Consider the following 25134-nt stretch of genomic DNA (forward strand, 5'->3'; position numbering starts at 1 on the left):
ATCTTTATCTTTATCTTTACCTTTGTCTTTATCTTTATCTTTATCTTTAACTTTATCTTTATCTTTATCTTTTCGTTTATCCTTGTTTATACATAGATACACCCACACCTTTGTCTTTAATTAAATTAACCTTTCTCTGTGTTTTTATCTTTAGCATTCTTTACTTATATGTTAATTGTTGCCTTTATCCCTTTCTTCTTCTACATACTCAACTTTTCTTTCTCCCTTACATGAATTGAATGAATTAATCTACATAAATCTCATTCCTGAACTGCTGCTTAGCACGTTTCTTGTAATTCAGTATGAATATTGAAGCATACATTTAGGAGGCGTGTCCGGCCGAACCATGTACATACATGTATGGCATTGGTATTGGTGTCACTTTTTAATTGATTTTTTCGCTTTGTACTGCGCAAAGGTGAAATTAAAAATAAAAAAAGGAAACCTGATTGCCTATTTATATATAAAATTTACCTCACGTTTCAATTTTTTTAAAGTTACATACAATTTGATAAACATGTATATTTGAACACATGCCTCGGTGTGTGCATTAGGATGGTATTTAAAAATATGAATTTTGTATGGGACACCCCTTTATTTTATTCTATGCACAAAAATTTTAAACAAAACTGTTTAGATTTTATAATTTTGACATATTATTGTCATTAGTGCAACATTTTTTAATTTTTCCTAAGTTCCAAAAAACGCTGCATTACAAAAACTCTGGAAAAAAATACCAACAAACTCATGTACGTACGATTATATGTAGGAAAACAACTCCTTAAAATTATTTTGTAATTTTGAAAAAAAAAAAAATACTAAGAAACTTACGTATGTATAGGAGGGGAGAGTTAGCATGAACTTCATGAGCTCAAAACGCATTTTTATAATTTTTTTAATATCTACCTATGGATAGGGCCTGATGCCAGGCCCTTGTTGTTGGCACAAATTTCAGTTACGGGGTTTTGAACGATTCACGTTTTGTATTTTGGACGACGATATGGCTATGTTATTAAACATATCAATTTTGTGTTGCACCCCCCCTTTTTTTATGTACAAACTAAGGACTTAAACGAAATTTTCAAACAAATTTTAGAGGTCGCTACCAAAGTTTAAAAGATGTAATTGAAGATGATCAGTTTTTTTAGAAAAAGTGCATAGTTTTACACAGTTCTAAAGAACGCTGGCTTACAAAAAATTATTAAAAAAAAACAAAAGGAGCTCATGTATTTAGTATGTACAGGAGAACGACTCCTGGCAATTATTTTGTAATTTTGAAAAAAAAAACAAGAAACTCATTGTATCTTGAAGAAATTAACGATGATCTGAAATTTTTATATGGGAATTGAATTGGGTTTTGTTTTTTGCTTAAATCTTACTTGTTCTTATGATATTTGAGTGTGTTTTCGGTTTGTGATTTCATTCAAAATTAATAAGATAAGTACTTCGTTGCAAAGACAATTAAAATACTTCACCAAAACTCGCTGAGTTATGGCTGGTCAAAACTATAATTTAGTCAAAATTTGCGATTTTAAAAAATTAATACTTTTAACCTACCATTTTAAAATTTTAAAATTATTTTCCTCGATGTCCTTATTTTGTTCGTAAACAAAATAAAGCGATTCCTATACAAGACTTGAACGTTGATGTTTTAAAAACCACCCTAGTGTGCATGGATTAATTTAAAACTTTGAGGTTATAATTAATGACGTAAGTTGCTTCGAAAATTGCATCTAACTTGTACGAGTGGTAGTATATGACAGGCACATTAAAAAAATTCAAATAAAACACAAATGACAACAATATCAAAAGTTTGCACTGTCAAATTCTTAATCATACAAAAAGGTTAACTATTTAATTGATGAACATTTTTTGTTTCTCTTTCTTTTTTATCTACCGCCTTTACAGCGCCACCGAAGATGCCCAATAGTAAGTACAAATACTTCTGTATGTATGTGTGTAAAAAAAAATTATTTCAACGATAGCTTTTATTGCACGAAATGCTATATGTAAGGTGAATGACTTTATCGAATTCTGCAGCTGGGTTGGCGCAAGTTTCGAGGTCAAAAAAAAGGGACTTTTAGAAATGCTAACTACAAATTTATGCGGAATACAAACCTTCTTATCATTTAGTACTTACAGTTATCTAATATCGCACACAGTCTTCTAAAGAGTCACAACTAAAAATAATACGTTTGTCAGAAAATGCGAAAAACTATTCTTAGCACATGATAATCATATGGGCAAGGGCGACTTTACCTTAGGTCTTTTAACAAATTATAACAAAAATTTGCTCCAGATTTTGCTGAAAGCTAAATAAAAACTCTGTGTACATTTTTAGCGCAAAATCTCAAAAGTTCCAAACTTTGAGTTGTGACTCTTTTGAAGACGGTGTGCGATATGTATGTATGTACATGCATATGTAGCTCTAGTGCATTGATTACGAATTTCCGAAATGCGTACAAAGTCGTAAATTGCCAAATGAGAATTTGTTCTCAAAGCCTTTGGATATCAAAAGCAAACTAAAAACAAAAACCTGGGACACAATTGTGTCAAGTTCTTAGAAATCACAGTCATAGTACAATTTTGCATTTTCGCAAGTGTACAGTAGTGGCCAGGTAGAGGTTGCCAATGTGGTATATAAATAAGCAAAAATTAATAAATTAAATGTTTTGAATTAAGTAGTAAAAAATCTCAAAAAAGCATATTTGGGCAGCATGGCGTATGAGTAACACATAAGTACTCAAGGGGCCGTGTAAATAAAAACTAATGGTGATTTCATTTCTTCCTAAAAATGTTGCCCTTTCCCGGTGCAGAATGTGTTTAATGTTACACTCAACCCTGTAAAAGGGCATGTTTTTGCCTTCTTGTCCTTGTCTAGTTCACGCATTTCATAATATTGTCGTTTTAAATAACCATCTGATTTTCAGGGCAATCATCTCCCCTGACCAAGCTTTAAAGGGCAGAGAATGTGCTTTTTTTGCGTTATAAGAGTGTGAAATTTTAAGAAACGAGCATAAAATTTTCTCACCCTTTACCTTTAAGTTAGAATCGAACACGAAAAGAGAAAGGGCAATCAAAAGGTGCCCTCTTTGAGTGAGTGTCCAGGAGCAGCCACATTCCCCTAATCGGGGTTTCTATTCAGAAAGAAATTAGCATATTTTTCATGGTATTAACCTGCTGAACGAATTGTTATCCCAAATGAAACTGTTGAGAAGCGTGGTTCCAAGTCCTTGAGGCGTTTTAACTGTAGGCCCGGACACTGACACTGAAAAAGGTCAATTTATTCCTCTTCATCCTCATATCGACCGGTTCTGTAGATCGTTGGATTGATGAAATAGCACAGTGACCCGTGACGATGCCGGTAAGAACTCTAACTGCAGATTTATTAAGTTTCAGAACGTCTTCACTAACCCCAAAGCATGAAATTCCATCCCAAGCTAGTTCGGAACAAACGTGAATACACTAATTTTTAATAATGGTAACCTTTATCTGACCACTGCTTTGAACCTAGTATATCTACAAATGTATATATGCACATAGAACTAAGGTAAACAATGATACAAAAGTCAAACCATCGATATAAAAAATATGTATGTACCCAGCAAAAACTTTTCTGGTTTTAGTAAGCGCTTACTCTTTGTATCTATCGAGTAGCGCATTACAATTCGCCTCAAGACAAAATTTTTCACTTTCTCGTTTACCCACTGCATTACCAGTATCAAAGAATCAAAGTTTTTGCTGGGTATGTATGTATGTATGCATGTATGTATGTACATATCTATTAGCCCACCCCGTGGGTTAAAGATAACACTATTGCATACCATAAATAAATAAATCACACAAATTTGGTTAAAAGTGCCGTTTTCAAAAACGTGTACACAATGGCTTTTTCGCAACACTATGTGTGTACCTACTTACATACACACATACAAACGTATACACTTGTTGAAAAAAGTTTTCGTTTAAATTATGCTTCGAAATTTTTAGTATAAAATTTAAGTTGAATCTCTACACGTTAGATTAGGGAATGGGGTCTGCAGTTTTAAAGTACAATCAGTTGCGTGAATAGGCTATGAAGTGCCTGTGGCGAATAATGACATGCATTTTGTTTTCACAAAAGAACTGCCAGAGCACCTTTAACCATTTAGATTCTCATCATGACGTCAATTGAATCCTCATGTTGTAGATCATGAAAATCACCCGCAGATTCTCTCGAATGGAAATGTTTTTGGTGTAGGGCGAACTATATTTTCATAAAAAATTATCGGAAATAAATTAGAATAAAAAACTTTGCATATATTGCAAAAAATTCTCTGTGCCAATACTTTTGTCCGGCGCTGTACAATATGTGTTCTCCTTCAAAAAATAACTTTTTTGATTGAGTATTTAGTACTAGCCTGAAAAACTTGAAAATTACCCTGTTAAAATACTGACGAATTGTTCTCTCCATTGACCGTTTAAACAATGCAAAAAAGACAATAGACCTCGAAAATCAGTCTTGTCAATTTTGAAGAGAACTAACCTCTCATACGAGTTTGTAAATGGCACAACTTAAAGTAAAAAATATCTGATTTTGGGATAAATATCGAATTTTTGGCTTTCAGTCTTGACAGTTAGATTTATTTACTCTTACTCATGATAAAAAAATAGGAAGGTAGAACCGCTGAGAGGAATTTTTCAAATTTTTGACGTTTGCAAACCATTTTATTTTTACACACAAACTCACACACACATTCTCATTTTCAATCTCAAACAACAACAACTTTGAACAATTCCATTTTTTTACTCTAAATTTTATATGATTTTAAAATGTTGGCAAACTTCAAAAAAAATCATGGCCGACGAATTGAGAGAACTATTTTACCTTACTATGTTTTTATCATGCTCTTACTTACTAGAAATAATACACTGAAATCTTTTTTTTTTTTTTATTTAATTCGGTATCGATTACCGTAGAAGGAGCCGAATAGAAGATGGTCTAAATTAGATAGAAGAACATATAGCCCACTCCTCCGACATGTGATATTTAAACGGCATGCCAACATAAGGGTTCTACAGTCGAACGACTTCGGTCATAACCTGTAGCAATGTAGACGAAGTCGCTAATATAGAGTTTTAGCTACACCACTACTTCCACATTTATGCTTTACTTTCTTGAGCGTCGGGCTGAACTGAGTAGAGCTGACATCTATGATTTGTAACTTTCATCAGAACGACGAATTGCTGTCACTTCTTGGGGAAGCAAGAAGACATACATATGTATGTATAAGTAAAAAGACGGTATTACAGCGTGAAAAAGGTGGCCCCATTCCTTCTAACGTTGAATGAGGCCAGGCGCGATAATCTGCCTGCGGTTTAACAATAAAACCTTCACTTTTTAATAAAAGTTAGAAACCTAAGCAAGATTTAATGGCAGCTCAATGCTCTGGATTAATACATTGTTATATTCTTCGTTAGTTAAATATCAGTAATTTTTGTTCAATACGAAAAAGTTGTTTTCTGACATTCTTTTATTTTTGAGTTGTGGCAATCTAATATGAATTATGAGGCTTGAGCTTAGAATACAGCGCTAAGGAAAAGTCGCAAGAAATATTTTTCATTATTTCTGTTGCTTTAAAAAGTATTTTGCCGTTACTGTTTTCTTGAGGAAATAGATATACGAGAATTTTTTTCTTGAGGGCTACAAAATAATTTAAGAAATCTTTGCAGAAGACAATATGTTTCTACTTTACATATTGAGGGTATTTTTATATGATTTCTTATTTTTCTGCAGCTGAATATTATGTATGCTTAAGTTTGAAATATTTTTTCCAAAAAAAATGGTCAATGAATATTAACATATTCCCTCAAAAGCGAAACAAGTTTTGACAACATAGTAAAAGTTTTCTAACCTGCAATACCAACAAAGCTATTTAAACACTAGAAGAAAGCCTCTACGTATGCATTTCATCCAATTTGTGGTAATGATCCCGACAGATTACATAACTACACATATATATTCAAAATGAAAACAATAACCAAGTAGAGCTCACCTGTACGTCATTGACTATATTCAAATACTGTTGATGAGTGTTCTACAAATGTATGTACCTAGTTAAACGAAAATAGTTACCGCAATTACTTCCTGAGAGGCAAACTAAAATAAAATGTAACGCCACATGTCGGTACATATATCAGTATGTACATAAATATGTGTGCATGTGTATCATACATACATATGTAGATATGTAATGTATCCAAATTTATGCGAACACTTGTATGAAAAGTAAAGCTACTACTTTCACAATTTCCGATTAAACGGTCGCTGGTGATCAATTTAAAAATAGAAAGAACAAAAAAGTCGAGCCCACCGAGAGCACAGCTTGCCAAAATGCACAAACATTTACACATAATGTCATTTATAGCGAGTAAATTCTTGTTGCATTAGTAGTAAATACTTATTATATGTGACAAAAAGTGCACTGTAGGATTTTTTTTTTATTATTTTGGAAATTGAATTTTTTTTCCGCAAGTTTACGTGAATGGTCATATGTTAAGTGAAGGAGATCTTAACTAAAATTTGTAGCTTTTTGTTTTTTACGTTTCACAAAATTCGGTAACTAGTCCCATACCTGCTAGTTACTCGCAAGTTATATTAACGTATATTGTAATTTCTGTTTATACCTTTTACTTTGAAATAGTTTCAATTAAATCAGGAAAATATGAACTATATAGTCTGAAATTGACTAGTTCTTTACTAGTTGTAGCAAATTTACAGCTAAGTTATACATTTGCGATGTGAGGATACTATTTTTGCAAACAAAATTTTAAATTTTTTCATACGTAGCGCCATAAAAATTTTTGTAGTTTCAGGCGATACCCGATAGACAAATCTTACAAAGATGGAGCTAATGGATGTCTCATACCACCACGATTTTATATTTTTTTCATTTCTTTTTTTTTTTTTTGAATGAATTCTTAAATATGTACTCTATGTATGAAGAACATATATTCCATTCCTGTTAATAAATGTTACATAATAAAAATTAGTTGAACACAATTATAAGGTTCCTACAAAACGAAACAATTTCCCATTTTTCCTAATAAACATAATCGTGGTACAAATATTAAAATTAAAATTTGCAGTGTTACAGACAAATTTTTACCCAAATTAAAATTTGTTTTTTTTTTTATTCGCGTTGATTTTTTAATTATTTTTTTGCTGACGCTGCTAGGAACTTTTCTTCTTGTTTTTCAACTATTTTATTTTTTTTTGTTTTGGTGCAACCCTGTAATTGGGTGCAAATACTTTTATTAACAGGAATAGGAGAATAAAAATAAGTAATTTTTCTGATTTCAAATATGACAAACAGTTGTTATCCTTAAAAATTTACATTTGCTGGAAAAACTTGTTTATAATTTTGTGTTTTTGAGATTTTAGCTCAACTTATCCTTACCTAACATTGAAGAGCTATCAAAAAAGCCATATATGTACACACATACTTATCAATTCGCCAGCAGTAATTTATAAAATCTATCAAAAGTTCAGAAACAACTCGTACAACAAGTATTTCTTGAGTCTTCATAATGTTTTGGCACCTGAAGCTCACTTGGAAGGCAACAAAAAAGGCACTATTACCAAAGCAATGATTTTTCTCACGGGGTCTCTACAGCCTTAACATATCGCACTTAATCGTAGTCTTCAATTTTCGCACAAATACATACAGGTGGACATTTTTTTTTATTTGTGTATGTGCCCTCTGTACGATACGACACCGCCAACACGGCTTACTTATTTAGTACTGCCTAAATCTACAAATAAATAGTCCAGAAACGCTTTAGAATGGCTCATTCACAAGCCTGCTATCCATCACTTCCGACATAGGCGGCGCGGCCAGCGGAAGTCTCCAAGTTATCGTTAAAAATTATCGTTACACACACGTATGAGTATTATTAGTACGCGCATATTCGTAATAAATATCCGCGTCCGCCGAGAGGCATACCAAGCAATTAATTAATAAATGAAACGTGCTAAAAATTAAATTTGTTAATGCAAAGAATGTGAAAGAGACATTTATTTAGAATAGAATAAATACGCATAAAATTAAATGTAATATTTGAATTGTAAAATTCGTGTACGAAAAAGGTTAATACATACATAGTTTCCTTAGCAGTGATATAAGGAAATGATTACGCATTTATTTCTACGAAAAATACGTTAATTGTTTTCCATTTCCTTAACAGTATTATTCAAGTTCAACTTAGCAAATTAGGAAATAAAAGCCGTAGTCGAAATCGAAATCAAGTCGAACGAACTTACAAGCACTTACAAGCAAATTAAAAATAAAATAAAATAAAATAAAATAAAATAATAACAAATTATACCAAAAGTATTATATTCGTGTAACTTAATTGAACAACGCCCGCATGACGCCAATCCACTAGATACTTACTATACATATATAGTAGTATATTTATGAAAGATTATAATTAAATTAAAGTAAATAAAAAATAGCAAAAGTGATGAAATCTATCTTAAGTTCAAGCCTCCTCCCCCTTGGGGCGCTTGTAGTTCTAAATCTCTGTGTTCGCTCCAGCATTGCGCGGACTATTTTCACTAGCACTACCAATGCGATACAGAAAAGAATCTACGATGATGGTGAACCGGTAACTTGGTAAGTGCAAAATTTTTAAAATTTAAAAAACCAGTCATTAATAGCACCTGGCGAAATATATAAATATATAAGACGATCTTGGCTGTGTATGTATTTAGTTCCATCTAAAGTATACTCAATCTAACGACAATAAGGGGACTCACAAGACGTTTTAACCGTTGCAAAATCTTAAGCTTAACATTTTCATATGTAAAATAACGGTTAAAATGGGTTTAGTGGGGCTAATTATATATGTATTTATTATCAGTTTATAAACATTTCGGTATAGTTAGAAACCCTCTAAAACCATTTTGATCATTATTTTACTTAAACAAATGTTAATAGAGCAGCTCTGAGTTTGCTACATTCCAATAGTGACATACATGTATACCGAGTTCCGGGGCACACCGGAAGACCAACAGGCTGGCCAAAGAGGCTGCTCTGTCGGAAACCATGCCGATGGAAGAGGTGCCAATTTCCCTCCAAGCGATTAAACGGGAACTCGACCTGTCCATGATCTGGAATGCGCAGGAGGCGTGGAACAAAACGCACCGCTGCAAGTTGTCCAGGGTAATGTGCAGAGAGTGTGACATGCAGCTCACGAAGTTTCTCCTTTCCCTCAAGAGGGAGGACGCTAGGCTATTGGACATTGCTTGCTGGCATCGCACGCCTATAAATTGGCTCTGACAAACGATAAGATATGCAGGAGATGTAGAACGCAAGAGGAGACAGTGGAGCATATCCTCTGCGAGTGTTCTGCCCTCAGCAGACTGCGTGCTAGTCTACTGGGAGCAGGTTTTCTACCTAATCTGTAAGCCGCCGTCAAGGCAGCGTATAACAAGTTGTTCCAGTTTGCCAAGAGGACTGCGATGTTCTTCAACATTGCTCCTGGTTCGCAGTGATTAGCTGTCTAAAGTGGTCGTAGTTTATCTGGTAACGCTATGGACCTCAATGGTCTCTGCGAAGCCACATAGTGGCTGGCCAGCATAGCTAACCTAAGAGTTAAAATAAAAATATTTCAAGATGTGAAAAAAAATTTGCACTTTTGGCAGAGTAGCAGGAAAAAGTACAATAGTTAGCTTTTTTTCAAAAAAAAGAGTTTTCCGATCGAAAAATATTTATTTTCAAGAATTCCATACCATTTCTACGAAAAGTTGTTTTTCCCCACATAAAAAACATGGAAAACTTTGGGCGCTTTGAGCGACCACTAAATATTTTTTGATTTCAAAATAAAAAATAAGGGTATATTTTCTTCGGTATAGAACAATCCTAGGGGGTGAGAGCATTAAAATTCCGACTTTACTTATTTTCGACTACCCTAATGTACATACATGTGGCTTATTTTGGACTTTTTAATTGGCCCACTCAGCTGAATAGGTTGAACATAATTTTCAAATTTAACTGTTTGTTGTATCTGCTAGATAGGCCTCAAATGGGTTTTTGTTAATGCAGTATCACAAACAAACTTCATCAAAAACAATTACATTGGTGCTATCATTAGATATTTTTAGACATTTTTTCAAAAGTAATAGGAAAAAAAGAAAATTGAATCGTTCGCCAGAATAGGTTCTGTGCAAAATTTTGAACTTAAAGTGGGCCAAATATTTTTAGCAGACTGACTCTTTGAATCATATTGCCGAGAACTCAGCAGTTTCGCGAATGTGAAGTTATATGTGCAGTTGATGCAGGATCACCGAAAGAGAAATTTTAATTCATTCTTTCATTTCGGAAATTTCGAAAAAATTTGTATTGAGAGGTAATTTAAAGAACCGTAAGCTTGTCTATAAAACAATAATTTCCAATTAAAACTGTGAATCTGCCAACGTTGGCCATACAAGATGTTTTCATCATATTCGACGACATCAACAAAAAGTGGTTTTGGATCGAGATCGGGAAGTAAGTAAGAGGCCTCGAGTTGACAATGTTTTCCACCTCTACGATGTCGCCTTGCAAAGTATATTCGAGGGGAGCAACTTCTTTCAACGTGTGAATTGGCACGCGTTTCAGGCAGCGCACCATGCGCTCCCAGATACCGCCTCCCGATGGATTCTGGGGCAATTAAAAATTCACCCAATACTCTTTGGTGACAGTTCATCGCTAACAAGTCTAGGATGCTGTCGTCGTTGAACGAGTCATAAGACACCGGCATATGTATCGCACGGACCGTAAGGCAGATGAAAAGAAGTACTCCTCGTTTTTTTGTACGCCGACCAATAGTGACCTTTAGAGGTCCGAGGCAATCCAATCCAGTGCAGCTAAACGGTCTGACGTATGGTGTCAATCGATCCTGAGGAAGCAGGCACATAATTGGCGTGGCTGGTTTGGCAAGTACGGCAGCAAATTGTAGATTGGACTTTCCTTTGACACCATTTAGTAGTTTCACTTCCACAATGTATACGGCGGACTGAACTTGGCGGCACAGATAAGCTTCGGCTGCAACGAGTGCGCTGGAAATCAATCCGTGGTGACCTTCACTAGATATTATGCGGCGGGAACCAACAATAAACCTCAACATCTAAGCCGTTGTTATTTTCAATCTAGTGTACGAGGAAATCAATTAAAACAATGGTATTCGTTAGAAAAACGTGTATTGTACAAATTTCTTATCGCTATCATTCTGATTGTTCACGGTGACCGAGGCATTTGGCCCACGACTCCTACTGGCATTGACAAAAACGATGGTACAGTATTTTCTCCTGAATTCGTTCACTACGGTGAACTCTTAACCCAGCATTAAAGAAGTGCGGATATTTTCGGCATCAGTTCAATCATTTATGCCGGCTTTCCACAAGGCACTCTCAAATTTTAATGACAAAGTTGGGCATTAAAAAATGTCTGTGCCGCACAGTGGTCGGAGAAGCCATGTTTTACGCGAAAAAGGCATATTTGAAAACTGTGATAAATTAACTGGAATACAGCTATTCTTATTCAGAAATGTCCAAGGTACACAAAAGTGATTAGTACTTTCAATAATAGGCATGTTTTATTCAACCATCACAAGCAAATAGTTAAATCTTGGTCAAATAAAACGAAATTAGCTTATTTCCTATGTTAGCCTAATTTTGACAGTTGTTTGACTGCAAATAGTGTCAAAGTAAGTTTTTGCCTCTTTCTGATTGGCTGAAGGAGAAAATATCTGATGCTGAATGGCAATACCTCTTGTTCAATATACAAGCCAAGATAGCTTTTCATAAGCCAATATAATTATGTTGGGTAAGTCCTCCGTACAAAATAAGCTAATAGCTTAAATTTCTGGACAAATAAAACACGGCTAATATCTGCTCAGCAAGCTGTTAAAACCGTTTAATTCAACGAATTCGATTTTGGTACGTTCTAAAAATTATGTGTTGATAGCTTCCTTAACAATTTTTTTATGGAAACTTTCAATTATAGCAGTCATTGCTGGTTTGATGGTTTTGTCTTAAGCATAGAGAATGATGATTTCATATGAAACATTACATAATACAAATTTGTCGCTAAATTATCAATACCTTAATAACACGGCTTAATTTTCAATAAATATTTTTTTCAATAAGGTATAACTAATGAGTAGGGCCGGGTAGGGTCCTGACTCCTTTACCAAAATGTATTGCAAATAGTCCTTTAAGGATCTACGAAAATAAAATCCGCGCATACTGGCGCCAAAAAGTTTTTATTTCACTAGACCAACTTTAGCAGTTGTTTCACATAGCATAAAGTGTATTAAAACATTAAGAATTAATGTAATTTTTATTATATATTTAGCACCACATAATTTATTAGATGTATCTTAACAAACCTGAAGTCAATGTTCAAAAATCCAAAGTAGCGAACCCAGTATGGCGCCCAAGAATTTAAAAATTATTGAATTTTCGTGAAATTTGGTATTTAGAGGTTCCTAAGTTCGCTTATTATAAATTTCAGACCAGTTTTTGCAAAATCGAATATGGTGTCCGAGAGTTAAATAAATTTTTGAATTTTCAAACCTGAATAATTTATTTAAAAATAAGAAAACTGAAGTTTTGGAAATTACGAATTTCGTATCAAATAAAAAAGCTTAAAAAATAAGGGCTCAACTTTTAGCAGATGGCTCCAACTATTCCCCATTTATAACTATGCTCCCTCGAATACAATAAATCATTAATTTTGCTAAACAAATATATTTTTTACTCAACTAAAAATGATAGTTCATTTTGACAGTTTTCAACTGAAAAAGTTTGAATGTGATATAGAACTAGAGATCAGTGAGCCTTAAAACTTAGTTCGTTTATTTCTTGGGAAAGTTTTCTTTTTTTTCAACTGAAACTCGTGTTCAGCATGTCTAAAAACCTAATCAGGGGCATTTTTAAAAAGATTGTCTAATTTTTAGAGAAATTCTCGGTCCATTTGACATATGTCAATTGTTTTAATTGGACATAAAATTCGTGACTAGTGTACCTAAAAACCTAATCAGTTGTATTTTCAAAATGATTTTCGTATTTTAAGAGAATTTGGCGTTCGATTTGACAGCTGTCAACTGCCAAACTTAAAATTGTAAGGCATATTCGGATTTAGCATAACAAAAATACTGCGATCCTGCATTTTTATTATAATCGTAACAACCATCCAATTTTTCGCGTAAAACATGGCTTCTGCGACTACTGTGTGCCGTTACGCTAAGAAAAATTGTCATCACATAAATTCGTTACTCACATTTCTCATCATTTCAATGCCTGGTGGAAATTCGGCAGTAGAGTATTTTTTTTGTCGAATTAGAGAGAAAATAAGCAAACAATTTTTCGAAGATTAAGAGCAGTGAAAGCACTTGTCAGAAAATTAGAACTAGTGGAGATGGAGTAGAAAAAAAAATCAACTTTGACTATCCGAGCTTGAAATGAGCTATTTATTAAGAGGCGAGTTTAACCTAATAAGAAAATGCATATCGCTAGCTTAGCTGCGAAGTCCAGTTTTTTTAATTTTACAGGAGAGAAAAAAACCACTTCAATCGATTTTTGTATTCTTTGGGACTGATCACATTTTCTGTTACTATTTTGGACTTAGCAATGAAGTTGGGGGCAGCCAACTTATGATTCCACTAATCGCCTCTAAATTTGCCTGTAAAATCGCCCCATGTGAACACCGTATAAGGAAATGATGTATTTTTGATTGTTCTTGCCTCTTGTATCAAAATATAACTTTTTAGAAAAAGTGGACTTGGCATGTATGTACATAACTGAATAAATCGTTTAGTCAATAAATAAGTTTCTTTAAAGAAAATAGAAAATATTATATAGTAAAAATATGACCTCCAAAAGTGTGATTCTACAATTCTACCAAAATCTGAATAGCTGTAAAACCGAAAAGCTAACGTGACTATACCTAATTAATTTGTTACAAAAAATCATTTTCACATATATGTACTTTCCCATACACTCAAGCTTTGAAATGCATGTCATTCTTACTTATCGCACTTTAGTAATACTACGTATCCAGAATTTCAACAATTTCAAGGTGAAATTAAAAAGTTGAAAATTTTTAACAATTTGCAAGTAATTTCCCGCTGTCAGCTTGAAATAAACGAGCACCGAATTGTGTAGAAGTGCAAATTAGTTAAGTATGTATTTAGAAGCGCAATACAAATTTTGTGATGTACTAGTATGTATTTCTGGGTGGGAGTGTAAGAGAAAACATCATAAAAATTGCTTTTTATATTTCAATTTTTAGTCGATACAGGAGCCATTAACTTACTTAAATAAGTACTAACACATTTACACATATCTACAAATGTACACATTACTTGTATTTATTGCTAATGCAATATAATTAGATTTAGCCACAGGAAACGTTGTCAATTATTCTGTTAAATAAAAAATGCATTTTTAACGCGAAAATTTCGCGTTGTGACAGGTTAATGAAAAACAGAAAAATTACTGCCGGCGTTGCCGTTTCGATACAATTGTATCATTTTTGATACTTTTCTTTAAAAAATTTGTAATTTCATACTTTGCCACTTTTTTCACAAATGCCAAATTTTGATACTAATAAAAATATTTTTGAATTCGTTTCCAAAATATTGAGATTACCTCACAACCAAGGCGAATTTACACAAAGTAGTGTTACTGGCGAAAAAAAAATGTAAAACTATTGTACATATTTACTTTTGATACGTTTTGATACTTTTTTAGCTTAGCAATTGATAAATTTTTTTGCAAGCTCGTGGCAACACTGATTACTACGTATGCATGTATGCACATATAAAAGCAAATTTAATTTTGATATTTATTTTAGTTTTGATATTTATTTTTAATTAACTGTCACATTTCGCTAAAAAACAAACGACACACTGGCACAAAAATATTTAGGAGATACTCGTAAGTTGATTTGCCTGATTTATTTTAATAGAAATTTAACGAAAATTCCTCATCATATCACAATTTTTAAGAAAGGGCTCTTTATGAAAAATTGTGTATTTATAACCTTAAATCGTTTCCTATATATGTATACATATTTCGTTTATTTATTTACCCTTCTCTACGGGCTTAAAATGAGTCGACTTGCTAGGTATTATCCAAAAGTAATTTTAAAGCAGATTTTGTATAAAAATTCTTTAAGAAAAAAAGTTTTACAAAGCAAATGCAGTACTTATTGCATATAAAAAAGTTGTATATAAGAAATAAATGGATATAAGGAAGCTTTTACCTGCACCAAGTCCAACGTAATACAATAGCTACGAGTATGTAAAAGCAAATGTGCATAACAAAACCGCTTAAATGAAAACAATTCTAGAAAGTTCTTTTTACAAGTCAGGCATAGCCATAATACTTTATTTACATATGTAAGGGGCATTCCAAAGTGACGGGTGGTACATCTTAACTCGTTTTTGCTGAAACTTTAAGTAATTTCTCTTTAACCATAAATTTGAAAAGTTTCAAAATGTTAATACTTGAAGTCAGATATCAAATTATTACGTGGCACAACTATGACACCCACCTCTCTGAGTTAATGGATTCGTTGCCCAATTCTAGACAAACTATAAATATAGTGCTTACCGACACTCACATATTGACAAAATTTTACCATTTATCTTATAATTTGTTTAATTTTAATTATTTGTTTATAAAAATATGGTTGCAACATTTAAAAAAAATCAACAAACTTGCGTAAAAAATTCGAATTTTTAAATTCGATTTTTCAGAAATATTACCTTACCGTTAATTCTTGAGAATTTTTTTTTTATTGAAGGTGTTGCTCATTTTCTCCATATAAAAAATCGTCGAACATACTTTGAATGGAAGCAAATAACTGGCATCGTCAACAAAAAACGATTGCCAAAAATCAACGGTAATACTACGTTCAAATTGACGAGTTAAACATGTTAAATGGGCTTGAACCAGTTAAATGCACAAAACGTGTTTAAAAACAAATTAAATCGCATGCAATTGTTGTTGGAAAATTTAACCAGTTAAATCATTTAACTCGTTTGAAAACCAGTTCAGCGCAGAGTTGCATCAGAAAGCTTTCTGCTTCAGCCACTCAGAAGGAGCCGCAAGCTTTCATTTGACACGCCAACGTTCAAAAAATTTAAATTCTCAAAAATAATAAAAATTAAAAACTATCAAAAAATATCGAAATTGTATGCATGTCTGCCCGCCAGAAAAGGGGTCAAGGCGGTAATCAGTTATTTCCCCTCAGGTCTCATCGTACGCAGAGATAAATGGTGCATACATACTAAACATTTTGAAGTAATCCGTATGCGGTAATATCATGAAGCAGACATTCGCACAAAACAAATTTATTTTTGATATTTTTTTTAAATTATTATTTGAAATCAAACAACCGTCAAAGTTAAATCCATATGTTCAATGTGGACGATTGTGTTTTACAAAAAACTCTTTTTCATTTAACAAGTTAAATGCGGCCAATTTGAACGTAATATAAGTCCCAGCTAATTTAAATATTTCTAAAAATTCGAATTAAAAAGCTCGGTATTTGTATGAAAGATTGAAACTTGGATTTACATATCGATGGCTGAGTGGAAGATCGACCTATCTCGCCAGCCTGTTCGAAAACGCCCTATCTCCAAAAAACTTTCAAGAACGCCCTACTTCAGAATTCAATAGAAAAACACCCTATTTCAGATTTTTATTGAAAAACACCCTATCTCAGAATTTGGTTGAAGAACACCCTATCTCAGAATTCGGTTCAAAAACACCCTATCGCAGCTGCCGATTCAAAAATGCCCTATCTCAGCACATTTTCAATGTATTTTCGTTTGAGATTTCTGAAATAGGGCGTTCTTCAACGAAATTCTGAAATAAAGCGTTGTTGAAAAATTTTCAGAGCTAGGGCGTTTTCGAACTGGTTGTCGAGATAGGTCGATCTTCCACTCAGCCATCGATATATGGTTTTTGTTAAAAGATAAACTATATTTATATAAATGAATAATTAAAAATAAAAAATATTAAGACAAGTGGTCAAATCTTGTCAATATGTAAATGTCGTAAAGTTATGATACGCACTATATATTATTCATAGCGCCTTCACTTTCATTTAGAGTGCCTGGCCTAGCTGCATACCAAACAGGATTGTGGGATTGGTGCTCACACAAATTTGGTTCACCATTCGCGTTTGCCTAAAATGGTTAATGTATTCGTTTTTGTTTCTTACCAGTCAAATCTATTGCCATGGACCGCTGCTGCACACCATACAAATGGCGCACCTTTACAAGGACTCCAAAACTTTTGTGGACATGAAGCTAAGAAATCATCCGGATAAAACGTTGCAGGATTTCAACGAATTCATGGCTGCCAAGAATAATACCCCCACCGAAGCGGAAATACAAGACTTTGTTGATGTATGTTCATGTTTATATAGAGCTCACATTTTTGCCGGTGCAACTAAACTGATTTCCTTTTTCTTGTGCTCTTTTTTCTATAATGTGTTCTTTTTTTGTATTTTTCTTTTCTTATCTACTATTTAGACACACTTTGAAGAGCGCGGCAAAGAGTTCGAACCATGGACGCCGGACGATTGGAAGGAGCATCCCGAATTCTTAGATATGGTTAACGATCCTGATCTCAAGCAATGGGGCTCCGATTTGAATGTTATCTGGAAAAAGTTGGGTCGCAAAATGATCGATGATGTACACAAGAATTCAGAATATTATTCCATCATACCAGTCGATCATCCAGTTATTGTGCCAGGTGGACGTTTCATTGAATTCTACTATTGGGACTCCTATTGGGTCATACGCGGTTTGCTCTATTCAGAGATGTACGAAACGGCACGCGGCATGATCGAAAACTTCCTGTCCATTGTACAAAGATTCGGTTTCATACCGAATGGTGGTCGCGTGTACTACTTCGGCCGTTCACAACCGCCACTACTGACGGGTATGGTTAAGTCTTACGTTGAATTCACGAAAGACTACAGTTTTGCTGTGGATTCTTTGGATATTTTGGAGCATGAATTTGAATATTGGATGAATAATCATATCGTGCAGGCGAAAGGTTACGATGTTGCAATCTATCGTGACAGTTCCTCCGGTCCACGTCCAGAATCCTATCGTGAAGACGTCGAGACGTCGCAATTTTTCCAAACAGACGAGGAGAAGGAGCAACATTATTGCGAGTTAAAGGCTGGTGCTGAGTCTGGCATGGATTTCAGTTCGCGTTGGTTTATAAACGAAAATGGCACAAGCGATGGTGATTTAACAACTCTGAAAACACGCTCCATTGTGCCCGTAGAATTGAATGCAATATTGTATTGGAATGCAAAAATGATTGCAGAATTCCATGAGAAGGCAGGAAATGCCGCAAAGTCTGCGGAATATGAGCTGAAGGCTGCAAAGATATTCGAGGTAAGAATCCGAATGTTTTTTGAGATTGGATATTTTAGATTTGCATGTGGCGATTGAAAATTCGAATTAGATATGTATGTCGATAAGACAAGTGGTCAAATATGCACTCCGTCGCATATGTTGTGCCCCACAACACTTCGTTTGATGCGTAAGTCTCTAAAAAGTTTAGAAAAGGAGTTGGGAGTGTAAGTGCTTTCTTTTAGCCACAGTGAGCCTAGACTCTTCTTAGACTCACGGCATAGGTGCAATAATGTCTCATTGGCTATATCACAAAAGTAACGGACACGAAACTGCTAACTTATTCAGATGGCTTCTCAAGCTGAAATTAGTCAAGAATGTAAACCTACCGGTACGTAAACCTGAGTCAGCTGACACGATCTGCTTTACCAGAGCGCCATTTAAATGAAAACTCAACACCGCAAAATTTTTCTGAAGTTGTAGCCCGTAACGCAGAAATCTGCGGAACTTAGATTTTTCCGTGTCAACTGATTTTTTCCTTCTATAGATGGTTGCCACTTCGTCTGTTTTGCAGATGGTAAAGAAGTTATAATTTCTTATTCAAAATACGTTTAAAATATTTGAAATTTACTATTGAATAAGGTTTTTTGTTGAAAACTAAGTAGTTTAACTACGATCTATTATAGCACAAAAAATTTTAGTTGAAAAGGCAAGTTTATGAAATGGCATTGATGAGTGCCAACACTGTAGTAAGCAAAACTGAGGGCTCCAGTAATGGACAAAATTCTGCGTATACAGACTGCGTTTAAGTATACGTTCTGCGTTCTTGAATAATTTCAGCTTCAATCTTCAGTGTCCTGTATCACTTGAGTTTATATCATTCATGTTTAGCTCCGCCAGTGTCATTCTTTCATTCCTATCATCTCTTTCCCGAGCTCCTCCCCACTTGTGTTAGGACCTACTACCAGTGTTTATAGAGAAAGACCCCTAAAAATCTTAGTTTTTTTTCAAAAAAAAAGCCATCAAAATAAGATTTTAAAGCTTAAAAAATCTTTTCCATTTCAAGAAATCTCCATTTAAAATTACCTCCAAAGAAACACGTATTTCAATATTGGCTTTACGGCTGTAAATGGTCTTTATTATGTTGACTCAAAAAAAAACAATTTCAAGTCATAAAATCCTTTTTATATCATCTTAAACTAACAATTAATAATGCCTTCGGGGCATCACAAAATTTGTAGCACAGTTTGTTTGCTACACATGAGTTTACAAATAATAGACCTACGCATAAAATATTAATATACATTGAAAAAACGCGTGTATACACTGGCAAAAATATACATAAATAGGAACGTAACACTTCAGCAAGTTTTGGCTATTTTTCTTTTGTTTATTCAATGTTTATTATTTTTTTATGAAAGCATATCGAGGGCTTATATTCAATACCCTCTATCTGCAATTTTCACAAAAACTACTTTGTGATGTAAGAACCCACCTGGGACTTACCTGTCATCATTGATGTTAAATCTGACTTTGCAATCATGATTCAATAATGGGTAGGTTCAGAAGGCGCAGCAGTTGAGCGCAACCGTTGCTAAAAAAATCTGTGATCGTAATGTGTCTTCTGAACGGCTTGATACATTAGCTGTTAAATTCCGAAAATATTACGATCATCTAACACGCAACTGTTTAGCTGATCAGAAGTACACAACATCGCGTTCAGAAGGTGCAATCGCACCAGTTACTGAGCTGTTGCGCCTTCTGTACGTGCCCAATGAAAGGTTTTGTAAGAAAAACTTTCTCTCGCTCTAATTTTATCAATGACACTCCCACCATACTCCTAAAAACAAAAACAGTGATATTTCTTTTCCAAATATCTTTGCAAGTTTTAAGAACATTTTTAAATTGTTAGTAGTGAAATTTTTACTTTTTAAATTTGAAGAAATGTTTGTTCTTCATTCGCTGGCGCCAACAAGACAAAATGTGTGAGCATCGTTGGACTACAGAAATTCAATGTAGGCTAAAGAGACGAAATTCTCTTAAATGCCGAAATATATTTGTCGATATTCGTGGAGACCTCTTGATTCTGCCAAGTCGCTGTAAAGTAAAGCATGCAATGGTTTTGGTAAATGAGCCAACGAAGGTATTTAGGTATTGTCCTCCACAACACACTCCTGGTGTCTCCGAATGAGGCTTTGACGCAATATAATATTGCCAAACCGCATCCATAGGCCCAATCGTCACACGACAGCTCGGTTTAGTCAATGGCGCGATGTATGTAATTGCACACTTAAAAGGTTTACGCACGAGGCGAATGTTGGCTGGCGACCAACTTTGTTGAAAGCGATTAGTTGAAAGTAGAATGCAAACGCCTTTTTATGGCGAATATTTTTATATTTTTTTTATATTTTGATATTTTTAATCATTCATATTTTTTTTTCGGGCAACCCGGCGAATGGTTAATATTCTGACAGTTGTATAGTCTCCCCAGAATATTAAAAGTGCGACATCAAAGAATTCGAATTACCATATTCGAAACAATCGAGCCATATCCGCGAAGGAAACTTAAGCTCCAAATTTTTTTATTTGCCGTTTTTTTTTGTTTAATAAATACTGCATATTTTCCACAAACAAATAGCTTCTTCATATCCATCATCTGTCAAACAAATACAACAAAAAAAAGCTGAAAGTGGACCATCCATTCTCGAGTTATGCGCCATCTGACGTACGCAAGTTTGGTATATACATAGAAATATTTATTTTCAATAACAATCGGGGGTTATATTCGATGTAAATAAGCTTGTTTAAATTAAATAATTAAATCAAATTCGTTTTTGTTTTAAAATACCACCATTCACTATTATCCACACCTTTTTATGGAATTTACCTCCCATTTTAGGAAGTGTGATTGAATTCTTCCCCTTTTTCCCCTGCTTCCATAAACCATCCCTGTGGGTGGGAGTGCCAAATTTTAGAAAAAAGCTACTTACAAAACCTTTAATAATTGAATCATGCTTTGCAATCTAATAGTAAATTCTTCTGTCAATCGTTATGCAAGGTCAGCATTAATATCACTGATGACAGTTAAGTCTTATTTGGATTTCTATATTAGAATCTCATTTTTATGAAAATTGCAGATAGATATCAAAAACCAAATGTGTCCAAACTTCAATTTTTGTACAAAAGTTAAGAAAATTTGACAAAGTTTCATAACAATTGCGAGCTTTTTAATTATATTTTTACATATATGTAATACTTCTATATTGGCAGTAAGCTAACTTCTCAATGTGTAAGCATTCCGAAATCAAAGCGAGACAGTCTAGTACCGTTTTTGTCAATGTATCGTGTACTTGAGTGCCGTTTTTGTATATGTGTTGTGTACATGTTTATTTATAAACGTATGTGTTCCTTTTCTTTCGTACGTGTTTGTTGATATATCTGTACTGTAGTGTTTTCGGACGGTACTAGCTCTTACTGCCAATAGAGGAGTATTACATATATGATTTTTTAGAAAGATTTTGATTAAATTACCATGCAATTTCAGTATGTTAAAGTGCAAATTAAAAGTATCTAGGATATTTTTTTATATTCTCCATATAAAAACAAGGTCCGTGCCAAAATTCAACGGCACAATTGAATGGTCTATTGATTAATGTTTAACGCATTCCGCTTCTTTGGCCGCTGCGGGCTTAAAAACTTTATTTAATTTCATTTTAATACGGATGTATAAACCCCCACTTAACACGCACCGTGTTAAATTTCCGCATATACACAATCTACTTCAAAGCTTTTTTAAGTCGCCGTTTTTTTTCTTTTTTTAACAAATTTTGTTCTTTTCCTCCACTTTCTAACTCTTTACTAGAGTATATCGTCACTAGACACGAATAAAGGCGCGACCTCAAAAGTCGACCGCGAAAAAAGACGCATAAAACAAACTTCAATAAAGAAAGGCGCCTAAACTTAGTCGACGGCGAAAAAACACACGTTAACCTTTTTGACGGTGAAGAAAGACGGGTGAGAGAACAGTCCCAGTAGCATTTTATCAGTCAAAGGCATTTGACATGGTCAGTCACTACATGCTACTCGAAGGCATTTAGGCTTCCTCTCTCCTACCGGAACTCAAACTTTTTAGGGACAAAACCAGCAAACCAAGAAGAATTAAATAGGGGGTTCCGCAGGGTGGTATCCTTTCTCCGCTTCTGTTTAATTTTTACAAATCTCTCTCAACCACCAGAGGGAGTCTGGATTGTCTCTTATGCTGACGACTGCTCGAAAATAGTGTCTGGGAATAGAATTGATGACTCGTGCTCGAAAGTACCTATCCAAACTTTCTCGCTTCTTCACTGCAAGGAGCCGAACCCTCTCCACTACAAAGTCCTTGGCAACCCTTTTTACCATCTGGACGAAGGAGGTTATACTATGCCGATGCCGATGGTGAATAAACCGAAAATTATCGGAGTACTTTCGATAGTCTGCTCTCCTTCTCGGAGCACACAATCGCAATTGTCAATAAAGTACAAAGCCGCAACAAGGTCCTCAGGTCGCTAGCCGGCAGCACCTGGGATAAATACAAAGAAACGTTGTTGGCAACGAGAGTTAGCTGTACAAGGCAATTGGCCGGCCGGTTTTAAACTATGCAGCGACTGTGGGGACTAGTAAGATGCAGTGGATGTCTTCTGATGCCGCCACAACATCATAAAACAACCCCTGGACCCTACAGCATAACGACAGGCCATAAACGGGACATTCACAGGGAATCAGTAGAGATCTACAATGACTCTCGACCTGTCAGTGCCGTTTTGGGAACACAAGCGCCAGAAGTGGACGAGACAGAGCTTCGGAGACTCGGACCATAATAGCCAAATTTTTCTCTGGCTACTGCTGCATGTTAAACTCGTACCTGGGCAGATTAGATGCAGATGTGCCCAACGAGTGCCCGGAGAGACACCCCACGACTCGAGACATCACTTCGCACGCCCCCTAAGCCTTACTCAACTAACGTCTCTGTCCCTATGGACAAAACCCATAGAAGCTACACGCTTCCTGGGTCTCTTGTTAGTTGAGCTTGACGACAACGATTGAGGAACTTGGCAGGGTTCTGTTAGCCGCTACAACAACAACAAGTGCTGGTACCAGCTATTAAACAGGATTTGATCAGATGAATACATGCCCGAAGACTGGAATCTTAGCGTGCTTTGTCCAATCCACAATAAGGTAGACGCCGCCGTTTGCGCCAATTATCGCAGAATAAGCCTTCTTAATATTGCTTATAAGGCCCTGTCGACGAAACAGTGTGAAAGACTGCAACCCATCAAGAACCAATTTATTGAACCTGATTAGTGTGGCTTCAGATGGTAAATCCTGGAGAAGAAACTAGATATACAAATCGACAAACACCATATTTTGATCGATCTTGAAGCCGCTTTTTATAGCACGAAGATATGCTGCATATACAACGCCAGGTCTAAATTTGGGATCCGTGAAAAATACGGCTATTTAGAGTGACGTTGAGCGCAACCTCAGCTCCGTGCAAATTGGGAATGATTTCTCCTCTTCGCTTGATACCGTAACGATGTTTTAGACAAGACGTTTCACTCTCGTGCTACTTTTTCAATTTAATGGTTCAAAGCGTAAATAATAAGAGCTACCACAAAAAATGGAAGGACCAAATGCACTTGGGATGAACAACTGGCGCAAATATGCAAAGGAGAGATGCAATTGGCAAAGTTGTTTGGTTTGCCTAATTAAAAGATAACAAAGCCTTTAGTCTGGCTGTTGCTAAAGACTAAAATGCTCTCATTAAATTCTACGTAAGTTAATCTTAGCACATAGACTAATGGCGTGGACCTTCGGCTTAAAAATGCTCGGGAATTTCTACAACCTTATCTAGTGGCCTTGGAAACCAACGCCAACGTCTTCTGGAGGCTTAGAGCCGTTTTTATTTTCGTACTTTACCACTCGAGGACCAAGCAGAGGTGGAACTACCTAAAACCCAAAGCTCTTTTAGGAATGAGCAAAGAAGATACAGTAAACCCCGCTTAAGTTCCTCATGAAAAATGTCAGTTTTTTGAGGTACTTATACGGATTGGGTACTTAAAAGAGCCCGCTTAAGTACCTCGATGCGGGTACTTAAGCGAACATAATATTGATGTATGTACTTACAAATTTACTGCAGTGTACACAGAGCACTGACCCGTTTAGGTACATGATGAAAGGATTGGATTGCCCTTCAATAAGTTCGGTCGGAATTGCGATGACCCCCGCTCAAAAGAGACAGTCGAACACTTTCTGGGCGAGTGTCCAGCCCTCGCGGGAATGTGGCTGAAGACACTCGGCAAACCATACCTGCAGATTATTTCAGAGTACAGCTACCTATCTCTGTATGACGTACTGAAATTCATTTTAGCCGCCAAATGGCTGTAGGTTGCACGAGTTGTGGAATCAAAATGGCAAACTTGCTAACTGCTTGTCACCAGGAAAATCCACTTAAACCAACCAAGAATATCTCAAGTTGATTTGTTGCAAAGCTCTATTTTAAATTCCTTTTCCAAAGAGTAATCCGTGATCTGCTCTATTTAGGGGACTAATATCGTTCCTATCAAAAATATAAGCGAAGAGTGTGGTCTGATAGGCGGTCTTACTGCTCAACCGCACTTATGTACTTCCCTCTAAGTTTACACACTAATTAGTGATTATTTCTTTCGAAGAAGACCAACTGAGACC

General features: G+C 35.0%; 1 protein-coding gene across 5 annotated transcripts in view; it reads left to right on the forward strand.

The window, feature by feature from the left end:
- The window catches only part of LOC118744967 (trehalase), a 99906-nt gene that overhangs the window by 73526 nt on the left and 1246 nt on the right, over positions 1-25134 (forward strand). For 3 of the 5 annotated variants that reach the window (XM_036478440.1, XM_036478443.1, XM_036478442.1), the window contains 3 exons: positions 1909-1929; positions 17265-17448; positions 17575-18453. In XM_036478440.1, the coding sequence (XP_036334333.1) occupies positions 1909-1929; positions 17265-17448; positions 17575-18453 (1084 nt within the window). The remainder of the gene's footprint in view (positions 1-1908; positions 1930-17264; positions 17449-17574; positions 18454-25134) is intronic. The other 2 variants (XM_036478441.1, XM_036478444.1) reach the window with 1 other exon arrangement.

This window comes from Rhagoletis pomonella, unplaced genomic scaffold (assembly GCF_013731165.1).
Source record: "Rhagoletis pomonella isolate Grant_MI unplaced genomic scaffold, Rhpom_1.0 Rhpom_scaffold_00008, whole genome shotgun sequence".
Lineage (NCBI taxonomy): Eukaryota > Metazoa > Arthropoda > Insecta > Diptera > Tephritidae > Rhagoletis > Rhagoletis pomonella.